This window comes from Pleurodeles waltl, chromosome 9 (assembly GCF_031143425.1).
Source record: "Pleurodeles waltl isolate 20211129_DDA chromosome 9, aPleWal1.hap1.20221129, whole genome shotgun sequence".
NCBI lineage: Eukaryota > Metazoa > Chordata > Amphibia > Caudata > Salamandridae > Pleurodeles > Pleurodeles waltl.
The window spans coordinates 873,562,250-873,590,238 of NC_090448.1; the positions used below are offsets into that span (position 1 = coordinate 873,562,250).

General features: G+C 48.5%; 1 protein-coding gene across 3 annotated transcripts in view; it reads left to right on the forward strand.

Annotated features, from left to right (window-relative positions):
• Nucleotides 1–27,989, forward strand: part of RPS6KA5 (ribosomal protein S6 kinase A5) — a 451,666-nt gene that overhangs the window by 42,622 nt on the left and 381,055 nt on the right. For all 3 annotated transcript variants that reach the window (XM_069208183.1, XM_069208185.1, XM_069208184.1), the window contains exon 2: nucleotides 17,204–17,275. In XM_069208183.1, the coding sequence (XP_069064284.1) occupies nucleotides 17,204–17,275 (72 nt within the window). The remainder of the gene's footprint in view (nucleotides 1–17,203; nucleotides 17,276–27,989) is intronic.

The following is a 27,989-nucleotide window of genomic DNA, read 5'->3' on the forward strand; positions in this document are numbered from 1 at the left end:
AGGGTAGAATCTGCAGAAGCAGGTGCAAATCGGGCAATAGCAGTGCAAGCATTAATTCCTTACGGAATAGGGACATCATGGCAATAGCAAAGCAAGCTTCCCTCTCTCAAAGAAGGCAATAAGTGCAATCTTCCAATTCTTCAGAACAGATCCAGCATTGCGGAGTTGTACAAACTTTCATTTCTCACAGAATATGAACAGCTGAGGCACAAGTGACATGCAGGTACAGACAGATGTCTGGAGCAGGTGCTTAACTCACTGAAATGAATGTATAGGTGGATGAGTGAGTACATATGTATGTTCTGATCCCATTCTCATTTAGGTGATATTTCTTGTCAGCACCTTGAAAAGCCTGCTGCTGTTACTCTGAGACCTGTTTTTATTTTTTCTTTGCTTTCCAGGCATTGAGAAATTGCAGTAACATAGTAGTTTATTGTTATTTGGAGAAGCCCATCCAGAGCCTAAGGAACTATGGTCCAGACAGGCATATAGTTGCCCACCTCTTTGAAAAGGTTTTGAATGCTTGTGTATCAGGGTGTGCGCAATCCCAACCTCGGTGCCACACCTGTTCAGAATGTTGAGGGGTTGTAGGCTGCCCCTATGCACCGTGTCCCTTCCTCTCAGCCACTGCTCCTTAAGCACCCTACCTCTCCTGCATGCTCCCTGCCTCTTCTGGTGGCACAATGACCCCTCTGCACATTGGTCCTTCTCCTCCCACACTGCCCCATCTGCCCCTTCTCCTCAAAGTCTGTCACCTCTGAGCCCTTTCCTTGAGGCTCACGCGCCGCCCTCTGTCTCCTGTTCCTCTGCACGCGCACTGCCCTCTCTGCCACCTTCTCCTCACAGTCTGTCACCTCTGAGCCCTGTCCTTGCAGCTCACGCGCTGCCCACTGGTTCCTGTTCCTCTGCACGCACACTGCCCTCTCTGCACTCTGCCCCTTCTCCTCAGTCTGTTACCTCTGAGCCCTGTCCTTGCAGCTCACGCGCTGCCCACGGTCTCCTGTTCCTCTGCACGCGCACTGCCCTCTCTGCACTCTGCCCCTTCTCCTCACAGTGTCACCTCTGAGCCCTGTCCTTGCAGCTCACGCGCCACCCTCTGTCTCCTGTTCCTCTGCACGCGCACTGCCCTCTCTGCACTCTGCCCCTTCTCCTCAGAGTCACCTCTGAGCCCTGTCCTTGCAGCTCACGCGCCACCCTCTGTCTCCTGTTCCTCTGCACGCACACTGCCCTCTCTACACTCTGCCCCTTCTCCTCACAGTCTGTCACCTCTGAGCCCTGTCCAGCTCACGCGCCGCCCACTGTCTCCTGTTCCTCTGCACGTACACTGTCTCCTCTGCCGACCCCTTTGCTTATGAAATGCGCTCCGATCCCTGCCCGTTCTGCTTACACACTTCCCTCTCTGCACCGCTGCTCACCTGACGTCCTCTCTATTCCCTGAACCTTCAGCTAAACCCCCCCCCCCCACCCCCCGCAAATGTGCTTGAAATATCGGCCCTATCCCCAATTTTGCGTATGAAATGTTTTTATCTGTGGAAGACTACCCCATCCGCAACTTTCTCCTTCTGCTGCCCGCTCTCCAATCCTTCCTGCCCCCATAGCTCTCGGTGACAAGGCTATTGTGACATAAATCACTGTATAACTAATTAAATCGACTTAACATGCTGGCCTTCATATTTTCAAAAGGATTCAAAATCCAAGTCAGTTGCGTTTTTCAAGGCTTGCTTTAACTATATAGAATTTGTTGACCAGCATGCTTGTTCTGGTGGTTACTTATTGATTTGTTTTACTAAAATATGTCGATACAATCATTTGAAAACCATAAAAATAATCACTCTGCAAGGAAAAAACATGACAGGGGTCTCGCGACGGATGCACTTGCATCTGAGTCAGTGGGTGCAGACGTGCGGCTTATTTGCCCGGCGAACTCACCCTAGGACCATTTGTGTGCCAGACCTTCATTTTGATGTGAGGCATTCATTTATTCAGGCTGTACTTCACTTACTGGTTTTCTTCAACGGGATGTGTTATTAATGTTTATTTCAGGGAACTTCATGTATGTGTTAGCGATTTTTTCACAACCTGAAAACAGATGCTGAAGGCGGTAAACTACTTTGACTTAGCAGCCTTCAAATCTATGCGCGTGCATCGGCATCATACATTCTCCTGAAGTGGTGAACATCAGTGCATAACCAACTACTGCCCAGCACCTACGGAATGTTAAACTCTGTTTTGTCTGCGCTTGCTTTCATTTAGATTAATCAGTCAGGTGACTAGTTATAAGTGGCTTTGGCACTGTGCGGAAGTACGTGTAAAGTGAACGTGGAATGGCCTCTTTGCTGTTCTCTTCTATGTATGTATTTATGTATATGCAATTTTCTGGCGTGAACCTAGGCAAAAGGCAGCAGAGACCTGTAGAGGGTGAGCGATAGGCACAAAGTCAACGAGTGATTGAAGAGATAGTTTGGTTTTGGGCGGTCAGTGAATGGTGATGCAGTGTTCTTCAAAGTGTCTTCAAGTCTTTCTTAAAATGGAGCAGCGTTGGGATGGTCCTCAGATCCTAGCTGCATGGGTGGAAAGTTTTTTTTAATTTTTTTTATGACCGGTTTGTCATGGATTGCTGTTTGACCTGTTTGTAGTACGCTCGTTTAGTTACCTTTTACCCAATCCCGAAACGCGTAGGCCCACTTGTGCCAGGTATGGTTCTGCTCCTGGTAAAACTCTGATTTATAGAGGGACGGGGGCTGGAAGCAAAGGCACAGTCCAGCACCCGCCCGCCTCTTGTAGCACTGACGGAGAAGCAGCCAGTGCTCCCCCCAGAGATGCCACAGTCTCCTCAGACCTCAACTCGTACAGTCTCACATGTGTATATATACCTCCTGCTTAAATAAGGCGGTACATACCTGCAATCAACTGGAACCGGACAAACCTGTGCAAAAGGACCTGCTAAGTCTGTGTCCGGGGAGTTTAGTTTGCAATCCCTATTAACTCACGGAGAGCTATCAGCCAGAATCGTTAATGCCAGCCAGGTATCTCCCTATAGATTTAACAGGGAACTCCTAATAGGGGCCAAAGACCTGTTCTGCCTAATTTCTGTCCCAGTTTCACTCTATTCACTGCCTTTTGCATTCCGCTGTCCTTTTAACTGCCCTTATTCAGCACTAGCGGCTTCACAAAGGGAGAGCAGTCAGGTCCTGCTCTTTTCAAGCACTGGCGGTCACCAGTAGGTAGTTATATTTAGGACCTCCATAGACAAAGCATTTTTTGGCTCACCTATATCTTTGGCACCTTGACAAATCCTCACAAAATGTTCCCAAAATGTGTTCTGTAATTCTTGATGCGCATGGGAAGTATCAGGGTAATCCATCAAGCGGGGGCTGAAAAAAAAAAAAGGAGAGGGGGTAAAAAAACGTTGCTTTTCCCATGTTAATTCCCATAGGACGTGTAGACACGACTACAGCCCGAACCACTGGACGTAATGACATGAAAATTGCAGAAAGGTATATTTCGGTACCCAGATTACACTTTTGCATATTTGGTGTAAATCTGTTCAGTAGTTTATGAGAGTTTGCAAATTAAAGCACTGTAATTTGCTGGCCACAATTTGAACAGAAAGTTGTGGCTGCCATTTTAAGGACACTGGACACAGTCCCTGGGCCTGAAAAACAAAATGAAAAGTAGCATAAGGGGTCATGGTGGGGGTACCCTGTCCCCAGGAGTGTGATATAAGGGTGTTTGAGGGTCAGATTTGGGGTTTGAAATGATTTTTCTTCACCACACACGATATTTGTGAATAATCCAGATTAATTGAGATTAATCGCGAATAAGCAAAAACAATTTTTTTTCATTTACACTCATTTTTACTCTAATTAATTCATTCATACACGCACTTTGAGACTCATGCACATACTCACACATCCACTTAGACACTCATGCACCCACTCAGACCCTCAAGTCTCCCGTTACAAACCCACTCACACCCTCATACACCCACTGACACTGATGCGCCCACTCACAGACCCACTCAATCACTCATGCACCCACTCACAACCACACTCACAGTGATGCACCCACTCACAGACCCACTCAGACAGTGATGCACCCACTCGCAGACCCCCTCAGACCCTCACACACCCACTTACAGACCCAATCACACAGTGATGTACCCACTCACAGACCCACTCAGACACTCACGCACCTGCGTACAGACCCACTCAGACCCTCATGCACCCACTCACAGACCCACTGAGACACTGACGCACCTACTCACAGACCCACTCAGACAGTGATGCACCCACTCAGACCCTCACGCACCCGCTGACAGAACCCTCTCAGACCCTCATGCACCCACTCACAGACCCACTCAGACAGTGATGCACCCACTCACAGACCTACTGAGACCCTCACGCTCCCTCTCACAGACCCACTCAGACAGTGATGCACCCACTCACAGACCTACTGAGACATTCACACACCCTCTCACACACCCACTCAGACAGTGATGCACCTACTCACAGACCTATTTAGACCCTCACGCACCCACTTATCGACCCACTCAGACCCTCATGCACCTACGTTCACACCCAGACACAATCACACCCTCTCACACCTATTCACACACGAAGAGAGACAGACTTCGGCTGTGCATGGTGCAGGGTTGGATGGTTATGGGGGTTGGCTGTACGGCCTTGCTGCAGGCCATGCCCTGCGGCTAACCCCTGTCATGGATGGCCTTTGGCCCTGCGTGACACAGGTCTGGGTGGTTATCAGGGGTTGGCTGCAGCCCAGGCCCTGTGGCCAACCCCCTCTGCACACGGCTGAAGGTGGTGCGCAGCAGGGGGTTGGGCGTCATCCTTCATCCTGGACTCATCGCTCACCATGACCCGCCAAGTCAACCCATTCACACCCTCTTGCTTTCACACACTCTGACTTCTCTGAAAGATCTACAAATGGATCCCAAAGGACTGCCACAAAACCGTAACCTATGCCCTGGTTACCAGCAGACTTGGCGATGGCAACGCCCTATGCGCCAATACCACCCAGAAGGACCTGAAGAAATAACAGCACATCCAAAACGCCTCCGCCAGACCCATCCAGGACATTGCCCGCTGCAAACACATCTCCATCCACCTAAGAGACCTACACTGACTTCCCATCAAGGAAAGAATTAACTTCAAGCTCCTCGCCAACGCTTACAATGCCCTCCACAACCTAGGACCCACCTACCTCAACCACTGCATCACCTCCTACTCCCCCACCAGACCTTTCTACTCCACTCAACAAGCACTGGCCACGTACCCTGCGTTCTCTTGCCATGCACTGATAATTATCCCCACAAATGACAGCACTCTTGACATCTTTGATAACATCCTTGTTAATCTCAATGTATCATTTGCAGTCAAATTGTTGACAAAAAAATCAACTGTGCCTGGCGGGGCGCAAGTTATAATTACCTTAGGGCACGAGTTATAGTTTTTTGAGAGATGGTTTTGTACAATTAAAATGTGATCCTAACTAGAACGTCCCTGTAACCTTTGGTTTTTTAAGTGAATATATATATCACAAACGCAGGCCTTAGCCTGCTTGTGTGATATATTCGTGATAAACAGCTGACCTAATCTAGCACTAGACAGTGCAGTGAGACCAGAGAAGGGCCACATGTCATGTTTGTGACCTGAGCCCCACAAAAGCTTCTGCTACTGTGACGGCGTCACTGAGTCGGTGCCGCACCCAGATCCTGTCACCTACTACTCCCGCCAGCCAGTACACCCACCCACTTTCCCTCATTCAGCTCTGCTCTCCGATCCTGAATGTGGGCATAGACTTTCACACAGTTGCCCATTCCGCTCTCATTTTTCATGCTGCTCCTTCTGCTGTGTAGCTGCACCCAGACAAAGCCTTGCGCCTGCTCCAGAGTTTCCATTACTGACAAGCTCAGTGTGCAGTCACAGGATCTATGCCTCTCGACACCCACTGGTGTGGATGGGGGTGCCCCTACTGGTGGACCAGAATTGAGGGTGCTACAGCCAATAAGATCCTCCATCTACCATGGATGTTGAAGCAGCCCTTGTGCGCCCTTGTGGTTCTAGCCCAAGAAAAGTCTGCAACTGGTGTTGCGGCTCATGTGTTTTGCACAATGCACATTGTTAAGTGGCCCGTGATCTTGCTGGGCCTTGCTGGCAGACAAAGTTACAGAACTATTGTGCCCTTTCGTTTAACCCGAGTCTGTGTTGCTTAACGCACAGGGCACTTTATCTTAGGCCCTGCCATCAGGTGATCTTTTTCTGCAACAGAGGAATTATAAAAGGTGATTGTCTATGAAATGCCAAAATCAATGTACCAACATGTGCATGGTGTCACTGGACCCATCTACTCTCTCTTGTTGTTTTAGCTGTTTTAAGAACTTTTGCAAGTATCAATGTACAACGCACCTTATCCTGCGGCACTTACCGTTGAGGAGGTAAAACAGTACTCCATGTACAAAAAGTCTCGTTATACTTCGTAGTTTTCAAGATGATGGGACAGGTCGTAAAGACAATGCTATTTATTTCTGCACGCGTCACAGCATATGTAATTTTATGAATGTAGAATCAGTTTGACTATCGGTTGTAGTTTGTGCCCCATAGAATTATCAATTGTAAGCTATGAAGTAGTCTCTTACTATTATCTTGTGCTTTTCTAGGTTTTTTTGTTAAATGTTCCTTGATGTATTGTTATGGTTTTAGATAACTGGAAACATTTTTTTTTTAATTTACTTGTGGTCTTAACCATGTCAAGAAAAAGGGTACTTTCCTACATTATGTAGATATTTACACTGTACTACTTTAAATCAGGCAATACAAGGTACTCTAGTAAGCTGGCTACACACTGTTTGCTGTTTCTCTTTAGTGGGTGTGGGGGGAGTTCTGTACAGTAAGTGTTGCTTGTATCTGTAGTGTCACCCCCCTTGTCTTGTGTGTGTACACACTAGAGCCTAGACACTAGCATTCCTCACTGCACCAGGTTGAACATTGTCACAATAGTTTATATCACTTTTGGGGCCTCCTGGAAAGATTTGCAGATTTGTCAGACTCTACCACACTCTCATATTCAATAAACTGACTGGTCTCTGTCCCGAAATTCTCATGTGCTTCTGCTAATGTGACACACCTATCATTTGGATATAGTTATTTCAGTGTCTCGTATCCTCCCTCCTGCCATCTGGCAGTTGGTATCTCATGAGTAATCTTCCTATAGGAGCAGATAGAAAATACTCACATTTCTGATGGATATTGATGGGTGGAGGGGGCACAAGTCAATTTTACCACTTCGTCCCACAGTCTGCCCAAGTGTGACGGAATATCCCATATATGTAGTTCGGGGATATTAATATGTTATGACTGGTCATCCTACCAGATGTTTTTCCCAGCTTTCTTCATCATTCAACTATTTAACTGCAACTTATTGTAGGGCTTCTTCATATTAAGGAGTTCTCAGCATCCATTGTTTCAGGACAGTTTTAAAATTGCACTGTTCATTCTTAAACTTGATCTGAGAGGTACTTTTTTACAGAGATATTACTTGTACTTTTGTTTTATGAAGTGATCTTACACAGTCAAGACCAGACTTAAAACAAAGGCTATTAGTGTTATTTAGAGTTTGGTGGATTCAGAACTTCGGACTAAAAGTGACAGATGTCCCTCAAACTTTTTTAGAATGCTTAGATGCCCTATCCACTCCTAAGGTGGGCGGACGTGACATTTGCCACTTTTTGATGGCTGTCCTTCATGTGCTGTACTTGAAATCGAGTTCATGTGGCTGAGGATATAGAGAAAGGTATTGATTTGACAAGATTGGCATGATTTTGGTCATGTGACAGGTTCTATCGTATATTTCATCTGTTGTTTGAAAGCTTCCAGTGCTACAAGCCATGATGCATCTGTTCTGTGCGTAAGGCTCATACCATATTTGTTCTTTAACAGAAGACATGTCAAGCATGTGTATGTGTGTTTCTGACGGGTATGGATATTTTTAACTGCATATTCTTCACCTTGGAATTCACCTCTGGCTTGATCTGGAAACCTTTCTTCAGCAGTTCTTCCCCACACTGATAGGTAGCACTGTTCGGCTGCTCATTGGTTGTATACCACCCAAAGCTGAGGGAACAGATCAGAATACAAGCACCACCCCTGTTCAGGGGCTCCAGTTCTTTTTTTTTTCTCACCTTTCAACGATTCTTTTAGTTTTCCCACAATTTATAAATCAAATTCCAGTGTTGTGAGCAACAATCTCCCCACCTAAAATGACAGATTTCAAACCATTGTGCTACTGCAGAAAATAAATATCAGTAACGGATTAAACAAGGTGTGTCTCTAGTGTTTGCACTCGGGCCACGAGTAGAAGTTGTGCAGTAAATGTGCACTTGTGCACCCAAAGGCAATCCCAGTCCCTGGAGGCTTATCTTATGTCACCGAATAAAAGAGAAAGTTGCAGCTCCAGGAATGTGGCGCAGACTTGGTTCCACACATAAGGCCGTTCCTGTGAGCAGTCATCTTCTCACTCGAAGTCCTCCAGTAAGTCCAAGTGCAAACATAAAAAAGCAAAGTGGGACTCAACCCCATCCTGCCACTCTAAACAGAAGGGGGAGGTGCAATGGCACCATGGTGTGAGTTAGTCGCCCTTCAGGTGACTGGTTGCGGAGCAGACTCCTCAGCTGATCTGGTGTGCCATGAGTTTCCCAGGCTTTCATCAATGCAGCAGATTGTTAAAGCCTTTAACGAGGCCATGCTGGAAAGATTTTGGTGTATTTTTGGCTCACAGTGGTGTTCCTTGGGGCCCCAAGGAACCAAAGGGGATCCCAGTCAGTTTACCGCCAGGGGATACTTCCTCATTGTTGTCTAACCCTTGCAACCTTCCTTGGACTTCCTCATGACTCTGCTGCAAACTTACTCTCTCACTTCAAAACCTGTACTGCACACTTCTACTTCAACCCTGTACTAATGCCACCAGAAGAGGATCAAGTAATGTTGGACACCAAACCAACTTTGGCTCAAATTTGACCTGTGTCATGTTAGGAGGTTACAAAAGCGTAACAGATGCATCCTAACTCTAACTCTGACTCTGTGGTTCTTACAGGGTAGATTTGCCGGAAAAGGCTCTATTATCTTTTTGGCTGTTATTCTGAACAAGCAACAACCAAGGCTAGGGATGATACTATTGGTGATGGAGATGGTTTTTTCCCCCTTCAGAGAGCAGCTCTTCTGAGGCGTGGTTGAACTCTCCATTTGGGCCACCAACAGAAACAAATGACTCCTTTGCACTGTTTGGGAGGGTAGCTGAGGATCTACTTCTACCGCTGCCCTCAATCAAGGCTTTGAGGAAAATTTTTATAGAAAGTTTGGAGCCATGCCGGACCTTTACTGCCTTTCATCAAGTACGTCACAGATACCTTTGATGGTTTCTTGGTCAAAAACCTGTTCCTTTCCAGTGGTGAATAGACATCACACATCGGCTTCTGGCGATCCTGATTTTTTTACTAAACCTCTTTTGGTTAACCTAATTGGGAGAGCCTTGTGGTTCAGGCTTCAACCAGTAAAGTGAATCCCAGTTCATTCCCCAGGACTCCTCCGGATAAGGAGTCCAAGAAGAATTAGACTGTTGGCAAGTGTATTTTTTACTCTGCCAGTTTGGCATTGCGGTTGGTTAATGCTGTCTGCTTAGTGGGTGGCTACACTCATGCCTTGTGGGACATGGCCAGTGATATCTTGCTGAAGGCCCCCTGGCTCAGAGAAGTCATGATGGACAAGATTCAACTAAATTTGTTATCCATGTGGGTCTAGATATTACTGATTTCTTGGGGCTGGCAGTCAGCACCAGTATTGTGCTTCTCCGACAGCAGTAGATGCACTTCATAGGATTTCCAGTGGGGTACGTGTCTCTCTCATGGACCTGCCTTTTGATGTCACAAACCTTTTCGGTGAAAAGGTAGATTCTGCATTGGAGCGCTTTAAGCAAAGTAGAGCCACAGCACACTACCAGGGTTTATTGACCCCTGCAAAGCAGTTTCCACACCAGTTCAATAAAAAAATGTCAAAGGGTATCCCAGGAGATGCAGGTGTTGATCTCCAAAGGTAGTAGCAAGAGAACTCGGAAAGGGGACAAGCCTGTTAATTTTCCTATTTTCTTGTGCCAGTGGAGAACAGAGGCTTCCAGCCTATATTATACTTTCACCCACTGAATGCTTTCTTGCGGAATGAGCATTTCAAATACTAGCTCAGATATTTTCTGCTCTGGTCTTGGGTGAATGAATGATGTCCTTGGACCTGAAGGACATATATTTTCATAAACCCATGTGGCAGGGCCATAGACGGTAACCTGCAGTTCAAGGTCGGTCAGAAGCATTTTCAGTTTGCAATCCTCCTCTTTGGCCTCAACAGTGTCACTGGTTGTTTACAAAGTGAGGGTGCTGGTGGCAGCACACCTTTGGAGATTTGCCCCTACCCAGATGACTGTTAAATGCGGGCATGCCACAGTCCGCTGTAGAGTGCCTTCTGCCGACTACAATCAATCAATCAATCATAGGATTTATAAAGCGCACTACGTACACGTGAGGGTTTCAAGGCGCTGGGGGGGTGGAGGGAGCTGTTTTTACTGGTCGAAGAGCCAGGTCTTGAGGAGTCTTCTGAAGGTGAGTAGGTCTTGAGTCTGTCGCAGGGCGGTGGGGAGGGTGTTCCAGGTTTTGGCGGCGAGGTATGAGAAGGATCTGCTGCCGGAGGTCTTTCTTCAGATGCGGGGGACGACGGCGAGGGCGAGGTTAGTGGAGCGGAGCTGACGGGTGGGGGTGTAGAAGCTGAGTCTGTTGTTTAGGTAGGCTGGTCCGGTGTCGTGGAGCGCTTTGTGAGCGTGGGTAAGAAGCTTGAAAGTGATCCTTTTGTCCACGGGGAGCCAGTGAAGGTTTCTCAGGTGGTGGGAGATGTGGCTGTGGCGGGGTACGTTGAGGATCAGCCGGGCAGAGGTGTTTTGGATGCGTTGGAGGCGTAGTAGGTCTTTTGCTGCGATGCCTGTGTAGAGTGCGTTGCCGTAGTCCAGCCTCCTGCTGACGAGGGCCTGTGTTACTGTCTTTCTTGTTTCTGTCGGGATCCACCTGTAGATTCTGCGGAGCATGCAGAGTGTGTTGTAGCAGGAGGAGGAGACTGTGTTGACCTGTTTAGACAAGGTGAGGGAGGAGTCGAGGATAAAGCCCAGGTTGCGAGTGTGGTCGGATGGTGTCGGTGGGGTTCCTAGTGCGGTGGGCCACCAGGAGTAGTCCTAGGCGGAGGGGGTGGGTCAGAGGATGAGGACCTCTGTCTTGTCCGAGTTCAGTTTCAGACGGCTGTTTCTCATCCATTCGGCGATGGATTTCATTCCCTCGTTGAGGTTGGTTTTGGCGGCGCGCGGGTCTTTGGTGAGTGAGAGGATGAGCTGGGTGTCGTTGGCGTAGGTGAGAATGTTGAGGTTGTGTTGTTGGGCCACTTGTGCAAGGGGGGCCATGTAGATGTTGAACAGCGTCGGGCTGAGGGATGAGCCTTGGGGGACGCCGCAGATGATGTCGGTGGCTTCGGAGCGGAAGGGGGGATGGCGGACTCTCTGGGTTCTGCCGGAGAGGAATGAGACGATCCAGTCGAGGGCTTTTCCTTGAATTCCGGTTTCGTGGAGGCGTGATTTCAGGGTGCGGTGGTAGACTGTGTCGAAGGTGGCAGATAGGTCCAGGAGGATGAGGGCTGATGTTTCACTGTTGTCCATTTGGCGTCTGATGTCGTCTGTGGCGGCGAGAAGGGCGGTTTTGGTGCTGTGGTTTCGTCTGAAGCCGGACTGGGAGGGGTCTAGGATGCCGTTGTCTTCGAGGTGGCTGGTTAGTTGTGTGTTGATGATTTTTTCAATCACCTTTGCTGGGAAAGGGAGCAGAGAGATGGGTCGGAAGTTCTTGAGGTTGTTGGGGTCTGCTTTGGGCTTCTTGAGGAGGGCGTGGATTTCGGCGTGTTTCCATTTTTCAGGGAATGTCGCTGTTTCGAAGCAGATGTTAATGACCTTCCGTAGTTGGGGGCCGATGGCGGAGTCGGCTTTGTTGTATACGTTGTGGGGGCAGGGGTCTGACGGAGATCCTGAGTGGATGGAGTTCATTATCTTGCGTGTCTCTGTGTCGTTCACGTTGGTCCAGGAGGTCAGGAGGTTTGCACATGTGGAGTGTTCGGGGTGGGGTCTGGCGTGGGAGTGGTGTCAAAGCTGTCGTGGATGTCGGTGATCTTCCGGTGGAAGATGGTGGACAGTGCGTTGCAGAGTTCTTGGGATGGAGGGATGTCGTTGACGTTGGCGCTGGGGTTGGAGAGTTCTTTCACGATACTGAAGAGCTCTTTGCTGTCGTGTGCGTTGTTGTCCAGACGGTCTTTGAAGTGGGATCGTTTGGCTTGTCTGATGAGTTGGTGGTGCTTGCGGGTGGCGTCCTTGTGGGCTGTGAGGCTGTCAGGTGTGTGTTTGAGGAGCCATTCCTTTTTTAGCTTCCAGCAGTCACGTTTGGAGTTTAGGAGCTCGTCAGTGAACCAGGTGGCTTTTCTTCTGGCTTGGTTGTCGGTGGGTTTTTTGAGTGGCGCGAGGGTGTTGGCGCAGTCGTTGATCCACAGGTTGAGGTTTTCTGGGTCGGTGGGTGGGTTCTGGGCGAGGGCGTTGGTAAGCTGGTCTTCCGTAACTTTGCTCCAGCATCAGCGGGGTGGTTGTTGGGAGCGATGGTGCTCGGTATGTTTCTTGTAGGTGAAGTGGATGCAGTGGTGGTCGGCCCAGTGGAGTACAGTGGTATGGTTGAAGGTGACGTGGGCGCTTGAGGAGAAGATGGGATCAAGCGTGTGGCCGGCGATGTGGGTTGGTGTGTTGACGAGTTGGCTGAGGCCGTGATTGGTGAGGTTGTCGATCAGAGTAGTGGAGTTGGTGTCGTTGTTGTTCTCCAGGTGGAAATTTAGGTCCCGAGGAGGATGTAATCTGTTGAAGTGAGTGCGTGGGTGCTGGTGAGGTCGGAGAGGGATTCGCTGAATGGTGCTCGTGGTCCGGGGGTCTGTAGATGAGCGTTCCTCTGAGAGTGGTGTTGGGGTCGCTGTGGATGCGGAAGTGTGGGTGTTCGGCGGTCTTGAGGGTGTCGTCAGTGTGGGTGTCGACCTTGAGGGAGGATTTGTGGGCGATGGCTATGCCTCCTCTGATTCCATTGTTGCAGTCCCTACGGATGATCTTGTAGCCGTCCGGGATGGCTATTGCGATGTCGGGCGCTGAGGAGTCGTTCCACCAGGTTTCGGTCAGGAAGGCTACGACTGGGGCGGTGGAGTCGAGCACGTCCCAGAGCTCGATGGCGTGCTTGCGTGTGGAGCGGGTGTTGAGGAGTATGAAGTGGAGGTACTTAGTTTAGGTCTTTGTTGGTTTCGTTGTTCTGTCGCAGGTGAATCTGCAGGTGTGGCATGCGAAGGGTCCGTGGGTGTTCCTTGGTGAGGGCTGGGAGCATGCTGTGATGCGGCCGGGATTGAGGGCGTTGGGGTGGTTGGTCGTGTAGCGGCGTCTGAAGGTGCAGGGGTCTCGCGGACCAGGGGGGGTGGCGCTGGGCGCGTTCAAGGCGCGGACGGGCTTGCCTTTGGCGTGCCAGCGGCGCAGCCGCACCGCAGCTGCCATAAGAGGAGGGGAGGGTGGGAGTGGCAGCTGGGAGGCGGGAGGGCTTGTCCTATGGGAGGGCTGGCGGAGCGGCCACAGCGGCGGGAAAGGGAAAGTGGAACGGTGAGAGAAGGAGGGGGGAGGCGGGAGGGGCCGCAGGGGGTGCAGCGGCAGGAAAGTGGAACGGTGAGAGAAGGAGGGGGGAGGCGGGAGGAGCCGCAGGGGGCGCAGCGGCGGGAAAGGGAAAGTGGAACGGTGAGAGAAGGAGGGGGGAGGCGGGAGGGGCCGCAGGGGGCGCAGCGACGGGAGAGGGAAAGTGGAACGGTGAGAGAAGGAGGGTGAGGCAGGAGGGGCCTCGGGGCGCAGCGGCGGGAAAGGGAAAGTGGAACGGTGAGTGAAGGAGGGGGGAGGTGGGAGGGGCTGTAGGTGGCGCAGCAGCGGGAAAGGAAAAGTGGAAACGAGAAAGAGACAAAGTGAAAAACGGTGAGAGAGGAGGTGGCGCGGAGGGCAAATCGGGGAGCGACCTACCTGCAGACTACAGCCTACCTAACGTTGTTGTGGTTCATTATCAACGAGCTGAAGTTGCACCAGATTCCTGCGCAGCGACTTCCATTCATTGGAGCTGTCTTGTAAGCAGTGCAGTTCTCCACCGCACTAGTCCAAGGACATTTAATCTATGGATTTGATATTTAAGCCTCACTCCTGGATCATCGTACAGCAGCTCTGAGACTTCTTGGACTCTTAGTCGCCTGCATCCCCCTTGTACCCTATGTCAGGTGGCATATGCAGGTTCTGCAGTGGAATCTGAAGTTCCACTATACCCAGCACCAAGGAAAACTGACTGATGTCATCTAGATTTCGAAGGAGACAGCTCATGATCTTCAGTGGTAGCTGCTTCAACAAAATTGGTTTGATGGCCAGCCCCTCTGCCCTCCCCACACATGCCTGATGGTGTTGGAGGATGTGTCCCTTCATTCTGTCTGCTTTGTCATAGTGCTGCAACTAACAATTGCCCATGTGGTGCTCAAATTTGTTGACCTTGGAAAAATGAATGGGTGAGTGGCCCTTGCCAAGATTAGAACATTTGAGCTGCAGATAGCATATATTACTTCGCCACAAGCGGTGAACTTGCTTAACTATTCTGCATAGAAGGGAACTCTTGATTGATGTTGACATTTACTGAAACTATATCCTAGCAGCTCAGGCAAATTACGTTGATATATCATATTTGTGTAACGATTGGCTATCCTATTACTATGGAACTGTTCATTAACTAATTTCATTTATTTTATTAGCTTGAAGTACATATTAACAAACTTCCCTTAAACATCAGATTATAAAGATTAAAGAATCAGGTAGCGCATACAGAAGTAGCATGGTATATTAGGCGAGTATTATTTGAACTGCATAAGTATATTAGTGCATTTCCCCCTAGGGTCCCCAGGCCCCCCATTCCTCCAATGCAGCTCCCCTGCAGGGCTGCACAAGTGCCCTCGGTGGGCTACCCGGTATAGAAGGGGCCCCAGCTAGGCAATGTTCCTACCTAGCCCTAATTTAATCACAGATACGCTGGGGGTCTTCCCAAGTTTTATTGAGCCCCCACAGTGAGCCATGCAGTGAGTCTGGGGTGTCCCAGTTCCTCTTTAGGGACAAATATGTGACTAGTGACTCCAGATATTCTTCAGCCATTATTAGGGTGGCATGAGTTCCAAGTAATTGTCAAGTTGTTCATGACAGTGCACAGCGTCCTGTCTCCTAGCTTAAGTGAGAAGAAAGGCCGTCAGTCATTGAGTTCCTGACAGTACGCCCGTAACGTAACCCAAAAATGCCACCACTTAGTTGGGGTTCAGTGATGTATTCAATGGCGTTGAACACTGAAGTCCAGAAGGTTTGTATTCCAGGTCAGGACCATGACAGATGCAGAAAGTCTGCATCCAACGCTCCACATCGTATGCATCAGGGATCGTCTAGTAGGCCCATCTTATGTAGTGTGGTGGAGATATGGTACATTCTATGGAGATATTCTAGATGGATTAAACATAAGCAGTAGTTTGGTAAGAGTGCATTGATAAGGGTGGTACAGTACACCCACTGTTCATCTGCAAGTACATAGTGGGGCTTTATCCAGCATCGTGGCATATAGGCTGGTCACAAGTCGGCGCAGTGACTGCATACCTAACAGTATTTCTAGTGCATGGAATTCTGAGCAAACATCATGTAAAGAATATATATATCCTGTTTTACAAGAGGCTCGGAGGCTGTTGATCATGAAAACATCTAAGGGAATGCTATACTGATTGTCTCATATGCCTTCGGTTGACAGAAAGGTGGCATCTGGAAAGATTTACCCCTGTGTCATCAATTTCAGCCATCTAATTTGGGTGCATCCTTTACAGTCTAGCATCCGGGGTACAGTGGGGTTTTGTATAGTATGCAGTGAGCTAGTGTGTAGCCCTACTAGATTCGCCCACTGTTGGAGGCGGTGCCAAGCCCAAACCGCGCACACTACTGTGTCCACCTCTGATCTGGGACGTCTCATGGGCAAATTCACTGCAGTTGTCAATTGGCAGAGTGCTGCAATGTCCATCTAGACTGTAGCATGCATTTGAAATGCTGTAGAATTGTGTCAGAAATGAGCAACGTAGTTGTAGAGCTCTTGATATGGTGTGCATAGCCCACCTTGCTTGAATGGAAATGTAAGCACCTCCCATGTGACTCTGGGTTGCTTTCCCATCTATGTCAGGCTACTTAGGAAGGACTGAAGTTGAGAGAAGAAATGTCTGTGGAGAGGTTCATAAAAAGATAAAGAAATTTAGGCAATTTTGACAAATAGCGATTCTGCCTGCCATGAAGAGCAGTAGTTTGGCAACCTCTCTCCCAGCCCTGTATGTGCTTCCCATAGTTAATGCAAGATCTCATTTATGTCCCTACTGATCCATATGCCCTACTCTTTGACAGTGCTGTCTGTCCTGCGCAATGGGTATTCAGGAGCGAGCTTAGCAGTAGTTTGCATAACGGGGAGACATTGATTTTGAGGTCCTGCACATATAGCGTGATGTCATCCACAAACATAGAAATAATCACGCGTCTGGTGGTAAAGTTAGAGCCAGATTGTGTGGAATGTTGAGGCAGTCCGACCGCCAGAGGCACCATAGGTTTCGCAAATAATAATGGAGATGGTGACAGCCTTGCCTTGTGGCTCTGGAAATGGCAAATATGAGGGGTGGGGGAGACTTACCTCTCTGTTTATATGGAGGCATGTAACAGGCTCTTCATATAACAACCGAATCCAAAGTATAAATCGTAGGCCGATTCCTATTAGTTCCAGGAACCTGAAGAGGAATTTTCTTTTGAGTGAATTGAAAGCCTTGTTGGGTCAAGAAAAATTGAGACTCGCTGTAGCTGTGTAAATTAACTAATTAATTAAATATGTTTTGATTGTATTTCTTTTTCTTATCCAGTGTCATATTGATACACAAAAACAGTGTATGCATGCTGTATAAAGTCGCCATTGATCAGCAAGTACAATTGATCGAATGTTGAACTGTTTTTTTTTTTTTTGCAGCTAATTTAACGGGGCATGCAGAGAAAATAGGAATTGAGAACTTTGAACTTCTGAAAGTTCTTGGAACAGGGGGTTAGTACACTCAGGTTAAAATACTATTTTTAAATGTGTTTTCTATGTTCTAATGGTCTTGTCTACTGTAGCCAAAAATGTATGTTGAAATGTGTGCAGTAAAATATCGTAAATATGAAGAGTATGCATGGATGTATTTATGTGATATTTGTATGGTGGACTGTTAAATAATGGTGGTGGTGAAAGTGGTCTCTGAAGCATTCAATGAATGCTTAATTTTTAGTCTTCAGAAAATACTTGCTATGGTTCTCAGCGTGGCTATAGAACTGTTGGTCTCTGCCATTATATCCATGTATATGCATGTTTTACACTCTTTCCTTGTTACTTAATGACGTGATCTGTTAATGATTACAAAAATGAACGTGAATTTGGGTCTTGGTATTATATGCTCCTAAAACATTGTACTGGCCTATTTTGTGCTCTGTCGTCTGACTGCGTAAAGCTATAAAGAACACTAGGTAACAGTATCACTTATTGTATAAGGGAGACCTGATCAGATACGATTCATCTGACTATAGCATAATGGTGGAAGGTTATGAATTATTGTCTTCTGATTACGAAAGCCTCATAGTATTTCAGTAACATGTGACACAGGTCTTTGTTCTGACATCCACTACTTCTTGTTTGCTTGATGATAAATTTTGAAGGGTCCTTATAAAGTTCGACATACTGGATCCCAAGGAAGTATTAGAACTAGGAATGCGCCTCCCACCAACATAATTATTTTCTTAGTGCAAGTAAAAACAAAATGACCAATTTGCATGGAGAAAAATATTCATATAAAAAAAACTTACACTTGCTACTCCACAATTTCTAAATACTCAAGATTGTGAGAGCACAGAAATACCATATTCCTTACAGTCTTTTTCTTTGGTATTCTTTAATTAGAATTCATCAAATTATTCCTAAGCAAATCACATCAAAGATGAACTTACAGTATTAAGTCATGGCGCTGTATGCCATTAGACAGTATAGTCCCTAGTCCACTCTGCTATAGGAAGCAATAACTTGCTGAATGTTGAATATAAAAGTAATATCAAGTAGCCAAAGTGCTTACTTGTTTGTTTTGAACCATTTTTATTAGTTTTTTATAGGTTACGTACAAAACATTTTTATTATTGTTGTACACATCTTTCCATGAGTTACTGGTTCAATTATTTTAATTTCTAAGCAATCTTAATTCAAACAAACAAATTGGAAGATTTGCGTCAGCAAATGGCAATAGGGATACAAACAAGCGCGTTACACCTCTTAAGGGAGGCCGGGGCACAACAACCCGCAACAATTGCTGTGTATCATTGTAGTGACATGTCTGTATATTTATGACATCCCGGTATCCCTGACCCTCCACCTCCTACAGCCTGCAACAGTAAACTAGCTGCCTTCTACATTGCTCAGGATGAATAATTGACATGTGGTACCGATATGTCGATGCCAGGGGGAGGAGGGAAAGGGGGCCAGCATCTTTATTAAGCAGGGCTACATATCCGTTAGCTGGGCCGCTATGGCACTTCCCCTAAGGCATAATTCATTGTCGATAATTATGCAGCTCCTGCATGTACATGGCCCAGCTGTTTGCGATTGGGACCCTTATGGAACCCTCTAGCTTTTCCGCCGAAGTGCAACCGCTTCAGCTTTACCCCATTTCCACAAAGCAGCCCTACAGTGGGAAAGTGTCAGGAGCGTGGGCGGCTTCCAACTCATAGCAATAGCTCGCCTGCCTATAATTAGCACTAGGCCAATAAAGCGACCAGTTACAACCGTTCGCTTGGAGCGACGAAGAGACCCAATATGGTGCCTTCTGCCGTATGTATGTCTGTACACTTGGTCGATTCTGCAAGTGTCCCATTATTTGTTGCCAAAAAGGACCCGCTTCCGGACAGGAACAGAACATACTCAACATATTGGCAACACGATCATGACAACGGGGGCATGCTGATGAGGACCCAAACATTTTATTCAGTGTATCTGGTGCAAGGTATGCTCTGTAGAATATATTGTACTGTATATATTGGAACTTAGCATTTCTGGACACGTTTATGTGGTAGATCAGTACCCTGTCCCATTCCTTATCCTAAAGTTCTCTACCCACATCATGTTCCCATTTCCCATGCAGCACTTGCAGAGTATCCCGAGTCATGTGCGCCAGCGCCCAGGTGAACCAAGTAATCAAGCTCTTCCCTCTGCCCATGATGTGGAGGGCATGCAGTAATGGATGAGGATCCGGTTCTGAGTCGTTATCTGCCACCGCTCAGCTAGTATGGCAGTTAATCAAGCGAGTCCCTCTTCACTGTGCAAGTGGTCAAAGGACTTAAGTACTTTATCACGAATGGGGCTCCCACTGTGTCAATCCCTACTGCTTCCCACTGTTCAATCAATCAGTGCTTGTGAAGTGCAACTACTCACCCGTTAGGGTCTGAAGGCGCCAGGGTGGGGGAAGTGTAGCGTATACCGGTGAGGGGGGTTCTTAAAAAAGCCATGTCTTCAGTTCCTTGGTGAAGCTGAGGAGGGAGGTGGTTTGTCTGATGTGGAGAGGAAGGGCATTCCAGGCGGTGACTGCGAGGTAGGAGAAGGAGCGTCCTCTTGTTCTGTATTTCCTGATGCGGGGTACTACTGCGAGATAGAGCGCTGGGCTGAGCGTAGGGCTCTGTGGGATACGTGGAAGTTGAGTCGCTGGTTCAGGTAGGCTGGTCTGGTGTTGTGGAGGGGTTTGTGGGTGTGGGTGAGGATCTTGAAAGTTATTCTTTTCTCTGTGGGATGCCAGTGCAGTGTGCACAGGTGTTGTGAGATGTGGCAGTGTCGAGGTAGGTCGAGGACCAGTCTAGCAGCGGCATTCTGGATGTTTTGTAGTTTGCGGGTGAGTTTCTCGTTGATTCCGGCATAGAGTGCATTGCCGTGGTCCAATCTACACTGTTGTAGCCTCGCCTAGCCTAGCATTGTCCGAAATGGTCTAAACACTGCAAGCCTAATTTTGTGTTAATACGTCATAAGTGTAGACATTAGTCTAATACTGGGCTTATAGCTGGCATGGGCCACTGCCAGCAAAGTACTACAATGTGGAGTTGGTGGAACAGACGGGAGAAAGGTTCCCGAACCAAGCTTCACCACAGGAACTCTGTCCCAGCTCGTCTAACAGGCAGCCAGAATGCTTAATTGCTCACAAAACTGTGTTTATTCATCACACAGTTTAATGGCTTAATCTAGATATTCTTGAAGATTAGTTATGTCAAAACTAGTATCTAGATTTATATGTTGACAGTTACTGTTTGTTGTAAAACAAAAATACTCCAATGCATTTAGAAAGAAACGTTCTTTATTTGTGGGAGATTTACTCATTTCAATTAATCTACATAAATACTGAAAATGAATATAAAACAATGTTACAAGTCAAGGAAAGCTATCACAGAAACTTGCATTAGTGTGCTTCAAATCAGTTTGAAATGCCACATCAATATGTTGTGAGAGGCAGAGAAATAATTTCAAAAAGAGAGTTGAACAAGGCTCAACGTTGATGAGAAGGATGAGAAAGGGGATTGAGGCACCAGTTTGTCAAGATATCGCTCTGATCACACACAAGTCAGGATGCCAAGGCAAAAGACTGGTGAGAGAGGTCAGGGAGGCATAGGCTTGCTGAGAAAAAGAACTGAGGCACAATACAGGTGATAGAGAGGGCAGAGGCACACAGTAGATCAAAGGGACACACAGTGCTTTATAGGCCAGAACCATGTATTGTAATAGTGAGATGGATCAGAGGTTTTCTATGCCGTACAAGGGAGAAGAGCACCACAATATGTTTGAGTGGTTGGATCAAGGCACAAAGTGACTGAAAGGGCTAAGGGCGCAGAAAGAGGGAAGCCTGCTGTAAGAAGTATTGAGGGCATTTCACATGTTGAACTAGAGGGAGGCTGGAGCAGGTGAATGACAAGAGAGCAATTCTGTAATACAATACAACTAGACTGTAAACTGTTGTTATGATGTTATCTTTATCAGGTTGTGTAATTCACACCAGAACATCCTTCGCCAAGCAAGTGTTTACATACTACTTAGGTTTTCACCTAATACTTCATTATAATGAGAGCAAACCAGAGCAACAAGTCTTGAAGTGTACTAATTAAGTTTGTTCAGCATCAAAGATTTAAAAAAATGCGAACTTTTAGCAAACATCATAGTACATTTTCAAGAGAAACAAACATTTCTGGGTAAGAGAGTAGACAATATAACATTAATGTATCAAAATATTGACTGGGAATGATAAAAAATGACAGTAAATGTGGAATCACGCAAAGTTTAACTAAAATGTAAAATGCAAATGCCAATAAAAAAATAGTTTGAAAAGTGTTGAATGATTGGGGGGGCATGGCCTGACTGGGAATGGAGTAGAATGCAAAACATCCGATCTCCGGGTTCCTGTGTGTGCTTAAAGCATCTAAAAGTGCCATCTTCAGGGTCCATCGACATCCAGCTGAACCTCATCAGGCACAGGACCAATCCCTGCAAACCCGGCCAGAGGTCAGTACACCTCTTGCACCAGACTCGGACTTTGCGAGGAGGCACCATTGTGCCAGGCCACTGCGTGAAACTAAGAGTGAGGTGTGGAGGAGCCCTGCTGGAGCGGAGAAGCCATGTTGCCAGGAAAACTGTGAATGACTTTAGGCAAGCTGCGGCACCCCCGAACCACCATAACCAGAGCCCTGTCTAGTGTCAAGGCAGGGGAAGCCACCTGATGCTGCCACAACCATGAGGCCTTATAGCTTGGCCTGCTGATTCCTGATGCAGCTCCACGTGACCGGACCCCGGAGCCTTCCTCCCCACTGATTGTAGCCCCGACTGAACCCTAGAGCACCCTTCCCCATTGATCACAGCACACCCTGGTAATATCTACCTCTTGGGAGGCCTAATTGGGGTCCCCGGCCTGGAGCGCTTCGAGGGCTAAAGAGATGATGGGGTGCTTGGAAGAAGATCATTACCCTGCGGGGCTCAGGCAGCCCCGGATACGCAGGGCTCATCTAGGGTAGCAAGGCCCCATCCTTGTGAAGATCAGTGTTGGTTCCCACCTCGTCATACTGGCCATCAGCCTTGCCTTAATGGGATCTAGAACAGAGGCCTAATTGGCTGACCGTCATCTACTATTCTGCTGGAGAAGGACAGGATATCTTCTCCACGGCAGAGGATGCTTGGTCCTTGGGGACCCGACTGCTGACTCCAGACAAGACTACCCTGGGAGGCAGAGGAGCCAAGGAGACTGCCAGAGCAGTGAAACCCCAAGGTGAGTAGTCATTTCTCCCATGCCTCAGGGTGTGGGGGGGCCCGCCACTACATGGGACAGAGTGGAGTAAATGGACCAAGGCCCCCCCAGCTGTTCTGTTGCCTTGTGGGGCTGTTTCTCCTTGTCTTGTTATTAGCATCACCCATAGACCCTTTCGTTGGGCCTCGGCGGGGCCTATACTATATGGCGTTACGTGGGGGAGACACCTGAGCAGTGAGAGTTGAGGCTCGAGGCTAGTACCTACCCCTGCCTCTTTCCTATACTTTCGGACGGCACAGAAGGTCCTGGCTCGAAGGGCGCTTGGGCAGGGAGTCCGCCTGGAGTGCAGGACACAATTCGCCTTACCTTCAGTGAAAGGAAATTGTCCCCTTCCATTCAGTGATCGAACCCAATGAGCCCCTTGCCATTTAATGCTGCACAACAAGAGAGGCCCTTCCTGATGCTGCCTCGTGTTTAGTCACTTGTCATTGGAACCCAGCTTGAAACACCTTCATCCTGCCTGACACCTGTGGGCTGGCCGAGAATGCCAGCCTTTCTACTATGCCAGGGAGTAAGACCACCAAAGACAGCTTAGTGATTTTTCTCTGGTCCAACCCCCCCACAGCAGATATGAGAGACAAAACAGAGACCTCCCTGCAAGTGGCTGCGACCTCCCTCGGCTCTACTATCGCACAGGACTACATGGACATTTTTCTCAGTGATATCCGTCACAAAATTACTTCATAAAATCACACTTTAAGAGCTGCCTTAATGAACTTTTCAGTGACTGGGTAGTTGACCTAGAGTGCACAATGGACTCCTGCGCAGAAGATCAGGAAGCGCTGTGGTGACGAGTGAACACCATGAAAGAGCAAGAAATAGACCTTCTAGAGAAACCTCAAGACCTCGAAAACCTGGGTCAGTTCAACAGTATACACATCAGAGAAGCTTGCCATGAAGCTCAAGGCGAAGATATTATGACATTTACCAGGGACATCCTGAGAGCGATTCACGGAGGCGAGGAGGGCCAACCTTTAATCCTGAACAGAGAACACCATGTGACAACTATGACAGGCCACTCCGATGCCCCACCTCCCCCCGACATACTTTCTCAGGTCCACTTCTTCCAGGAAAAAGAAGCTATTGTCGGAGCAGCTCAGGGTAAAGCAAGTGCAGTGAATCCTAGTTTGTTTTAATGGGATAACAGGAGTTCGCTTAGCCTTTGGCTTGCAGACTCGTGCCCACATCCCAAAGTGACTTTTAACCTACTTAGCTTGCTCTGTCTTAGCCCATTTATTTAATTAATTCTTCTAAGATGGCTGCTGTGTTTATAGTTAGGCCATTTGTTTAAGTTTATGTTATCAGTGCTACCGCGGTAAGGCGTCAAATCAAGCGACAAAGACAAACAAACTGTAGGTGTTCACATTATGTACTTTCCCTCTTCATGCTTTTGAGGGAATTGTTTTTATTAATTACCGTCCCAAGCATGCTGTGTTATCTATTGTTTGGGAACAACCTACGTCAGGGGTCCAAGTAGATCTGTATAAATACACCTCATTTTAGACAGATAATCAGAGGGATTCCGACCAGATACCATTGCTGCTATCGCTTCTGCGCGTCGCCTTCACGCTGACCCGGACTTCGTGTTCCTATGGAGTCTGAGCTAGATATCTCATTCTAAGGTAACAATGGTTGGGGGCTCTTCTCAGGGAAATGGCATTGGCAGATTAGGTTTAACATACCCAGCTCTCCTTTAGGTAAAAGGTTAGGTCTATTAGAACAGGGTGATAGGACACATTATACACTCTGGGGGTGATTCTAACCCCGGCGGTCTTAGACCGCCGGGGCCAGGGTCGGCGGGAGCACCGCCGACAGACCGGCGGTGCCCCGCAGGGCATTCTGACCGCGGCGCTTTGGCCGCGGTCAGTGCAGGAAAACCGGCGGTCTCCCGCCGGTTTTCTGCTGCCCCTTGGAATCCTCCAAGGCGGCGCAGCTTGCTGCGCCGCCGAGGGGATTCCGACCCCCCCTACCGCCATCCAGTTCCCGGCGGTCCGCCCGCCGGGAACCGGATGGCGGTAGGGGGGGTCGCGGGGCCCCTGGGGGCCCCTGCAGTGCCCATGCCACTGGCATGGGCACTGCAGGGGCCCCCGTAAGAGGGCCCCTAAATGTATTTCACTGTCTGCTGCGCAGACAGTGAAATACGCGACGGGTGCAACTGCACCCGTCGCACAGCTTCCACTCCGCCGGCTCGATTCCGAGCCGGCTTCATCGTGGAAGCCTCTTTCCCGCTGGGCTGGCGGGCGGCCTGAAGGCGGCCGCCCGCCAGCCCAGCGGGAATGTCAGAATTACCGCTGCGGTCTTTCGACCGCGGAACGGTAACCTGACGGCGGGACTTTGGCGGGCGGCCTCCGCCGCCCGCCAAGGTCAGGATGAGGGCCTCTGTCTTTCCATGTTACTGCAAGATGGTGGGGGTCTTTATAATTATACACTCTGTCTTTCCATGTTACTGCAAAATGGTGGGGGTCTTTATAATCATGACTCTTGTTTTTACAATTCTGTCTCTTTCACTGTTCATTATCCTAATCATTGCAGCCCATGCAATTTACCGCAGATTGTGTTGAATAAAACCTATTGAAACATTTCTGCATCTTCGCTATTGCCTGTGTTTGGTTGAGACATGATGTATCTGTGAGAAAGGGGTAATCTGCGATAACCACAACACTCCCTGAGATGTCATACTCTTGAGTCCAAGCGTAAATGCTGCCACAAATCACCTTCAACTGTTTGGGTTTTTGGTGAGGTACTGCTAGTGAGCCGGAAGGGTTGGGAGTAGAGTTGCGACTTGTTGTCGGATATGCATAGTCACCTACAAACATAAGTACTGTCATCCTTAAACCAGCAGTCTTGCCTAAAGCTTGAGTCCACCTACAACATGGCACAACCAACAATGGTGTTTAGTGTGAGAAAGTAGCCTCTTTCTAGCCTTGTTACCCCCACTTTTGGCCTGTTTGTGAGTGTATGTCAGGGTGTTTTCACTGTCTCACTGGGATCCTGCAAGCCAGGGCCCAGTGCTCATAGTAAAAACCCTATGTTTTCAGTATGTTTGTTATGTGTCACTGGGACCCTGCTAGCCACGACCCCAGTGCTCATAAGTTTGTGACCTATATGTATGTGTTCCCTGTGTGATGCCTAACGGTCTCACTGAGGCTCTGCTAACCAGAACCTCAGTGGTTATGCTCTCTCTGTACAAATTGTCACTAACAGGCTAGTGACCAATTTTACCAATTTACATTGGCATACTGGAACACCCTTATAATTCCCTAGTATATGGTACTGAGGTACCCAGGGTATTGGGGTTCCAGGAGATCCCTATGGGATGCAGCATTTCTTTTGCCACCCATAGGGAGCTCTGACAATTCTTACACAGGCCTGCCACTGCAGCCTGAGTGAAATAACATCCACGTTATTTCACAGCCATTTACCACTGCACTTAAGTAACTTATAAGTCACCTATATGTCTAACCTTTACCTGGTAAAGGTTGGGTGCTAAGTTACTTAGTGTGTGGGCACCCTGGCACTAGCCAAGGTGCCCCCACATTGTTCAGGGCAAATTCCCCGGACTTTGTGAGTGCGGGGACACCATTACACGCATGCACTACACATAGGTCAGTACCTATGTGTAGCTTCACAATGGTAACTCTGAACATGGCCATGTAACATGTCTAAGATCATGGAATTGCCCCCCCAATGCCATCCTGGTATTGGGGAGACAATCCCATGATTCCCCGGGTCTCTAGCACAGACCTGGGTACTGCCAAACTGCCTTTTCAGGGGTTTCACTGCAGCTGCTGCTGCCAACCCCTCAGACAGGTTTCTGCCCTCCTGGGGTCCAGCCAGGCTTGGCCCAGGAAGGCAGGACAAAGGACTTCCTCAGAGAGAGGGTGTTACACCCTCTCCCTTTGGAAAAAGGTGTTAAGGCAGGGGAGGAGTAGCCTCCCACAGCCTCTGGAAATGCTTTCATGGGCACAGATGGTGCCCATTTCTGCATAAGCCAGTCTACACTGGTTCAGGGACCCCCCAGCCCTGCTCTGGCGCGAAACTGGACAAAGAGAAGGGGAGTGACCACTCCCCTGACCTGCACCTCCCCTGGGAGGTGCCCAGAGCTCCCTCAGTGTGCTCCAGACCTCTGCCATCTTGGAAACAGGTGCTGCTGGCACACTGGACTGCTCTGAGTGGCCAGGGCCAGCAGGTGACGTCAGAGACTCCTTCTGATAGGCTCTTACCTGTGTTGCTAGCCTATCCTCTCACCTAGGTAGCCAAACCTCCTTTTCTGGCTATTTAGGGTCTCTGCTTTGGGGAATTCTTTAGATAACGAATGCAAGAGCTCATCAGAGTTCCTCTGCATCTCTCTCTTCACCTTCTGCCAAGGAATCCACTGCTGACCGCGCTGGAAGCCTGCAAAACTGCAACAAAGTAGCAAAGACGACTACTGCGACCTTGTAACGCTGATCCTGCCGCCTTCTCGACTGTTTTCCTGGTGGTGCATGCTGTGGGGGTAGTCTGCCTCCTCTCTGCACTAGAAGCTCCGAAGAAATCTCCAGTGGGTCGACGGAATCTTCCCCCTGCAACTACAGGCACCAAAGAACTGCATCACCGGTCCTCTGGGTCTCCTCTCACCATGACGAGCGAGGTCCCTTGAACTCAGCAACTCTGTCCAAGTGACTCCCACAGTCCAGTGACTCTTCAGTCCAAGTTTGGTGGAGGTAAGTCCTTGCCTCCCCACGCTAGACTGCATTGCTGGGAACCGCGTGTTTTGCAGCTACTCCGGCTCCTGTGCACTCTTCCAGGATTTCCTTTGTGCACAGCCAAGCCTGGGTCCCCGGCACTCTAACCTGCAGTGCACGACCTCCTGAGTTGTCCTCCGGCATCGTGGGACCCTCTTTTGTGACTTCGGGTGAGCTCTGGTTCACTCCACTTCGTAGTGCCTGTTCCGGCACTTCTGCGGGTGCTGCTTGCTTCTGAGAGGGCTCCTTGCCTTGCTGGGCGCCTCCTCTGTCCCCTCACGCAATTGGCGACATCCTGGTCCCTCCTGGGCCACAGCAGCATCCAAAAACCCTAACAGCGACCCTTGCAGCTAGCAAGGCTTGTTTGCGGTCTTTCTGCACCGAAACACCTCTGCACGACTCTTCACGACGTGGGACATCCATCCTCCAAAGGGGAAGTTTCTAACCCTTGTCGTTCTTGCAGAATCCACAGCTTCTACCATCCGTTGGCAGCTTCTTTGCACCCACAGCTGGCATTTCCTGGGCATCTGCCCACTCCCGACTTGATCGTGACTCTTGGACTTGGTCCCCTTGTTCCACAGGTACTCGCGTCTGGAAATCCATCGTTGTTGCATTGCTGGTGTTGGTCTTTCTTGCAGAATTCCCCTATCACGACTTCTGTGCTCTCTGGGGAACTTAGGTGCAC